At 47.2% G+C, this 6,477-nt stretch overlaps 1 protein-coding gene across 1 annotated transcript; it reads left to right on the top strand.

Annotated features, from left to right (window-relative positions):
- Positions 1–187: 187 nt before the first annotated feature.
- CWC25 (CWC25 spliceosome-associated protein homolog (S. cerevisiae)) lies at positions 188–5,838 on the top strand (the record flags this gene model as incomplete). Its single annotated transcript, XM_010156373.1, has 8 exons — positions 188–424; positions 934–1,003; positions 1,524–1,651; positions 1,894–1,963; positions 2,429–2,619; positions 3,181–3,267; positions 3,851–4,012; positions 5,724–5,838. Coding segments are annotated over 8 exons (1,060 nt in total), but the record flags the coding sequence as incomplete, so codon positions are not given.
- Positions 5,839–6,477: the final 639 nt, after the last annotated feature.

Raw genomic sequence — 6,477 nt, 5'->3', positions numbered from 1 at the left:
TGTTTATCAACCCTGACCATCCTCTGTGGTCAGGTGAGACGGCACATGTGCTTTCAGCACACCTGAGAGATCGCTTGGATTAATGTATTTGGTGCTGAAGTGTTTCCACTTACTTTTGTAAGCCAGTGCCTTAAAATGTAACTTTAGAACTGTGAAAAGGCCACTAAGATCGTCTTGTTTACAACAGGAAAAGAGAAGAAAAGTTGGAGTGGATGTACCAGGGTCCTGGAGGCATGGTGAACAGAGAGGAGTATCTTATGGGTCGCCCTGTGGACAAATACATCTTTGAGAAGACTGAAGACAAGGATGCTGGCTGCTCCAATGAGACAGGACTTCTTCCAGGTTCCATTTTTGCCAAGTCAGGGGCTAATTCTGTCCTAGATATGGCAAACAAAATCCGTGAGGATCCACTCTTCATGATAAGGTACTAAAAGTGGAACTGAAAGCAGTAGTAGATCGGGCAAAGCATCAGTAGCAGCAGCTTAAGAGCGGTCTTATCTATCTTTGTAAAGACTGTTGTTAGCCTGTGCCTTAAAGCTGCATCTGTCTGCTTGTGAGCTCTAGTCTGTACGTCACGTGCATGCACGTATTGTTATTCCACGTTGATTCCTGTCTGTCAGCTTAGCTCACCCTTTTATGTGGATGTGAATGTATCTGGTCTGCCCTGAGAGTTCAGGCATTTATTAGCATCGTGGGCATATTGATGGTAACAACAAGTAGTTGTTTACCCTGCTAGTTGCCCTCGTAAGTGGAGAAGGGAAGGACAGACTCCTTAATTGCATCTGTTTTGCTGAATGTACAAAATTTGCCTGTTTTCCTGCTTTATATGTTTTTAGAGCTTGCTTAAAAGATTGGTATCTTTCATGAAAATATATTTTTTTCAGCTGTTTGAAAATACTGATTTGTTTTGTGGGGTTTTTTTGCCTGCTCTAGAAAGAGGGAGGAGGAAAAGAAGAGAGAAGTTCTGAATAATCCTGTTAAAATGAAGAAAATCAAAGAATTGGTAGGTGTATCTCAGTTCTCCTTTACACATCCAAAGCACAGAATACACTGAACCATGGAGAGGATCGTAGGTCAAAATTAGTATTGTTTAGGCTAAGGAGCTGAATTCCGTTTCCTGACTCTTTCACAGAAAACCAGAATAAATTCTGCTTTCCATAATCCTGATATCCTAGAACAAGGTTCTGCATCAGTCTCTCTGCAGGAAGTAATTTGTCTTCCTTTCACTTTCAGTGTCATTTTACTCTTGTTCTTCTGAGGTGCTTTTTTTATCTAGTGATTAGTTGTTGTTGTTGTAGTACCACAGGGATTGCAGACAGAGGATTTGACGTGCACTGATACCAAACTGCCATTAGCAAAGGCTCCATTTAGCTCTTCAGTTTGGAGAGAGGAGCTTGTTAAACGGTTTAGATTTCAGGAACCTTTCCACAGAGAGCTGTTACTTTGACCCGTGCCTTCTGATACTGACTGTCCAAGTGTGGGGACAGTAATTATTACTAATGGAATGATGTCTTGCTTTATAGCTGCAAAACAGTTTAGAGAAGAAAGAGAAGAAGAAGAAGAAAGAGAAGAAGAAGAAGCACAAGAAACACCGCCGTCGCAGTTCCAGCAGTGAAAGTGACAGTAGTGACGAGGAGCGAAGCAAAAATAAGTATGTTTTGAGGTTTTGTAGTAAAAATACCTTATCTTCTCGTGGAGTTATCTGATTTTCATCTCTTTCAACTCCTCCCTTTGAGTATTACCTTTCTAATTAATGGTCTTAATTGGTCTAAATGTTTTTGTATTGTTACTTTATTGGTTTTGCATCACTGAATTGTTTTTATGACATTTTAATGTTTAAAAATATGCTTGAACTTCATCTGCTTCAGAAGCACTATTATGTTTTCTCTGTAGGTCTCTGAAGAGGATGAACATTTCCTCCTGGAAACCTGCTCTTTCCAAAGACCCCGGATATGGCCTGCAGGTCAGTACCTGTGTTTCACACAGCCCTTTCAGTAGCTAATGCCTTGAATTAAGGAAGAAGAAGAGTTTTGGTAGCTTGCTTCAAAACTGCTTCACCAGATAGAAGAGGGTTATGGCGGGGACATGATATAATAAATTTGAGATTCAATTTGGAGCTATCTAAGCTTCGAAACTGAAGTTTTTCAGATGCTGGTAGGACTTCTCTAGGCTCTGAATTCCAGTTAAGTTTTAGGTAGTTCCTCTTCACAGAATCACGTGTTTAATTACTCTGCTTGGCCATCTTGGCACTTTAGTTTACTGAACAACGTACAGAAATTATCTTTTTGGACACAGGGAGTAAGAAGGTAGGAAGTGGGATAAGTAAACGCAAACCTTCCTGCACTTAGCCTGGCCTGAGGGCTCCTCTGTGGCCTTACAGTGGTGTTGTGCTCTGACATCTCTCCTGAAAGACGCTTTTAAATTCCAGGTTAGAGACTCCGACCAGAGCCACAAGTCTAGGAGCTCTCCAGCTGCCGGCCAGGAGAGGGCCCCTCACAAGCACCGGGATCGCTCCAGGTCCAGGAGCCAGTCCCGCTCCCCTCAGAGACGCTCCAGCAAGAAGAATTCGGAACAGTCTGGATGCAGGGGGTCAAGATCTCCTCCTAGACATAGCAAACAGTGAGTGTGGCTACCCTGGCTAATGGAAACCTAGGGCTGCGGAGGGGGGAGTTCTCTAGAATCAAAATCCATCTTCTCAGGCCTCCTACCACTTCATTCTGACCACGTTACTGCTCAGTCCTGGGTGTAAAGGCCGCACAGGAGAGCGGAAGCACACAGGTCAGCTCCTGGGAGGGACCAGCAGCAAGTGCTGTCCGCAGTTGCACTCTGGGTGGGACACCCTCCTCCTTGGTACAGCCTCTGGATCTTGCTTGTGACTGGGCTTTGTTTGGGCTAACGCTTCTCTTTAAAAGGTATAATTGTTGAATTATCTTCACTAAATGCAGATAAAATCGGGTAGCAGGTATTTACTGTTTGCTGATGAAATAAAGCGGAGTAAAAATAGATGGAAATTTACAGTATATTAAGTCAGTTGAATTTGTTTTCAGAGTGGACAAGTAAGAGTCTTGCAGTTATGGGAGATGTCTTGGTTTCAGAAGGGGTACAAAGACTCCAGGGAAAGTTTAAGGGGGTGATAGTGTACGTTAATCTGTATTAAAGGTGGTTATTTCTGGGTTACAGACATGGCAGTCGAGAGGAGAAAGGAAGAGCTAGAAGCCCTTCCCCTAAAAAGAGCTATCGACGACAGCATACTCCGGGTTACACAAGGTGAGCGAGATCTTGTTCCTGTGGTTTTAGGTCGAAGCTGTCCTGGTGGTTGTGAAACAGCTAGCTGTAATCAGTGAACCAAATTTTATCCCGTTAACTGAAATAGATTGGCTCAGACGCCCAGGAAGTTGTGCAGACAGAGTCCCAAAGTGCTCGGTTTGGTGCTCTTGGCCTTGTTAACACCTTGGAGAGCTTCCCAAACCAACCCGTGTGGTTTGCTGGTTCTCCGTGTGTCTCCCATCACTGCGCAAGGCAGCGATGTGAAGTCGGTCTTTGTCCCTCAGACTGTTAACGAGAAGCATTCTGTTTCACTGTCATCGGGGAAAATAGGACCTCGATGGCATCATCTTACCAGTCAATTAAAAACAAGAAAGCTGAAAAGAGGAGGAAAACAGCCTCTTGTTAGGGGTGTGGTAACATGTAGACATGTACTTAGGAGCTTTGCTGATTGGCTACCAAAGAAAAAAACATGTTGAACACCCCTAATTTAGGGAATTGTAAATCACCTTAAAAAATGGCAAGCGGTGGGGGGCGGGTGTCAGCGTGCTGTTGGTTCACAACACGGTGCGTCCTGCGCAAATAGGAAGATCTCCCCGGAGGAGCTAGAGCGTAAGCGCCAGGAAATGATGGAAAACGCCAAGTGGCGGGAAGAGGAGCGAGCAAACAACCTCAGGAAACACCGAAAGGAGGAGGAGCTGGAGCGAGAACGGGAGAAACTCGACTCCCGGGACGGGAAGTTCTTCAAGTGAGTGTCTCGTTCTATCTGCTTTTTCAGTCAAGGGAAACACAGGCTGCATCCTCTGAGGAGGGAGTGTTGACCTCAGCGTTTGAGGTGCTTCAGATTGTGGTGTAAGATCCACCTCTGCTGCTTTGTGCAGTAGAACTGGTGTGTCTGTCGTACCCAGATTCCCTTTTTAACCCAAAAGGTAGCTATTTCCGTCATGGCCTTGGTAGTCGGACTCTCAAACTGGTGAGCAGTTTCTTTTTGCCATCTGTAGGAATGCCTAGTGGTGTTTAACATGCAGATATTAAAAAGCTCCCTGGTTTTAGGAGTTTGCAACAGTTTTAGTCCTCCAAGTCCACTGGGAGTCTGCGTGCCAAGAGCTTGTGGGACTGAAACCTGTGCTCAACCGGAAATAAGTGTTGAAACGCGTGTGTTAACATACAGCCCCTTGTGCACATGGCAGGCACAGATCCTTCCAGAGGGTGCTGTGGTGTGCAAGAACGATCCCATGGCCACTATGGTTGTTTTGGAGTTGCTGCAGCCTGTGATTCTCCGGGCTCTATAAATCAGTGGGGGATGTACACTGATTCCTGAGGCTGCCCAGAGCTGGGATCATTCAAAAGGGGCTTAAAATGAGAGTAAGTTTTCTCCACGAGCAAAATCCCATGCAGAGGAGGGTTTGTGTGTGTCTCCCTGCTCAAAATAAGCTGGTTGAGCTTACAAACGGTGTTTCTTGGCATGTTTGGAGGTGGGCACGGGGACATCACTCGGGCAGGCACAGCGGTGAGCTCGGAAGCGTTAGGGAAAACGAGCAGTCACAAGGGTCCCTTCTCCCTCCTGTAGTCATTTACAGCCCGAGCTCTGGCATTCCGACTCCCGGAGGGCTGCTGCCCTCAGTTCGGGAACGCATTGCTTTTCCCTCGTTCTCTTCACAGAAAGCAACCACGTCCCCTGCGACGGGTGCGTTTGTAATTAACGGTTGGTTATATTTGGAAGATGGAGGAGACGAGTGCTGCTGAAAATCCCTTTCTGAGCACTGACTTTGCGGGAAGCATTGAGTGTTACAGAGCAGACAAAAAGCCATTCAGTTCTTTCTCAGCAGGTTTTAATATGAAATCGTTTGCTGTTTGTTAAATTAATTCGGTTGACGACTGGGAGAGGATGAATCCCACTAGAATCACAGAATGGTTTGGGTTGGAAGGGACCTTAAAGACCATCTAGTTCCAACCCCCCTGCCATGGGCAGGGACACCTTCCACTAGACCAGGTTGCTCCAAGCCTCATCCAGCCTGGCCGTGCACACTTCCAGGGATGGGGCATCCACAGCTTCTCTGGGCAACCTGTCCCAGGGCCTCCCCACCCTCTGCAGGAAGAATTCCTTCCTGATGTCCCATCTCCATCTCTCTCTTCCCGTTTAAACCCATTACCCCTTGTCCTGTCACTCCCTGCCCTTGGGAAAAGTCTCCCCCAGGTTCCTTGTAGCCCCCCAGTCACTGGAAGGTGCTCTAAGGTCTCCCCGGAGCTTCCCTTCTCCAGGCTGAACCCCCCAACTCTCCCAGCCTGTCCCCAGGGCAGAGGGGCTCCAGCCCTCGGAGCATCTCCGGGGCCTCCTCTGGACTCGCTCCAACTGTTCTATATCCTGATGTTGGGGGCTCCACAGCTGGATGCTAGAAATGGTGTAATGTTGGGAGGGAGATTTTTAATGTCTGTCTTTTTGGTTCAATTTTCTGCAGTCGCTTAAAACTGGAGAGTGCGTCGACTTCCACTCTGGAGGATCGGGTGAAACGCAATATCCACTCCCTGCAGAGAACTCCCGCTGCCTTGGAAAAGAACTTTATGCAGAGATGAAACTTGCTCTTCCTCTGCTCCTGGTGCAGAAATTAAACGGACACTTATTCCCAAAGGTGAGAGACCTCCAGCACAGACCATCTCCCGGAGAGCTGCTGGCTTTCCGTGCCGTGGCCTGTGGACTCGTGCCGCTGGGAGTAGCTTTGTCACGAGTGTCCCCCTGCAAGCGAACCTCTGCTGTGGAACCTGGGAGCCTTCGTACTCCGTTTTTCACCTGTTCCCACATCTTTTCCTTCTCTCCCCACCTTTGGCCGGTCGCAGTTTTGTGGATCGTTATCACCAGCTCGTGCTGAGCGATACACGGGGGACGGATGGAATCCTCCTCGGTGCTGTCGCCTTTCAGGCCCGGGGTGGGGGGCTGGGTGGGGGGTGTTAGACCAGTCTGCAGAATATCTGTCGCCGTTGGTTGCTCACGGGTTTGAATGGTGTTTGACCCCAAGGAAGCCCCTTCAAAGGGGCTGATGCAGCAGGCATTTCTCTGGGATTTTGTAATGTAAGTAATGTGTATATGTACAGAAGTGTAGCTTTTCCCTTTTTTAAAATGAAGAGTCTTTACTGTCATTTTCATGTTCTTTGTGGCTTCTGGGGTGGGAGGGGCAGGGGTAAAGTCGCTGTCAAAGGAAAGATTTGGTGAGGACC

This window comes from Eurypyga helias, unplaced genomic scaffold (genome assembly GCF_000690775.1).
Source record: "Eurypyga helias isolate BGI_N326 unplaced genomic scaffold, ASM69077v1 Scaffold40607, whole genome shotgun sequence".
In the NCBI taxonomy this organism is placed as follows: Eukaryota; Metazoa; Chordata; class Aves; order Eurypygiformes; family Eurypygidae; genus Eurypyga; species Eurypyga helias.
This window is presented reverse-complemented; position numbering and strand designations above follow the sequence as displayed.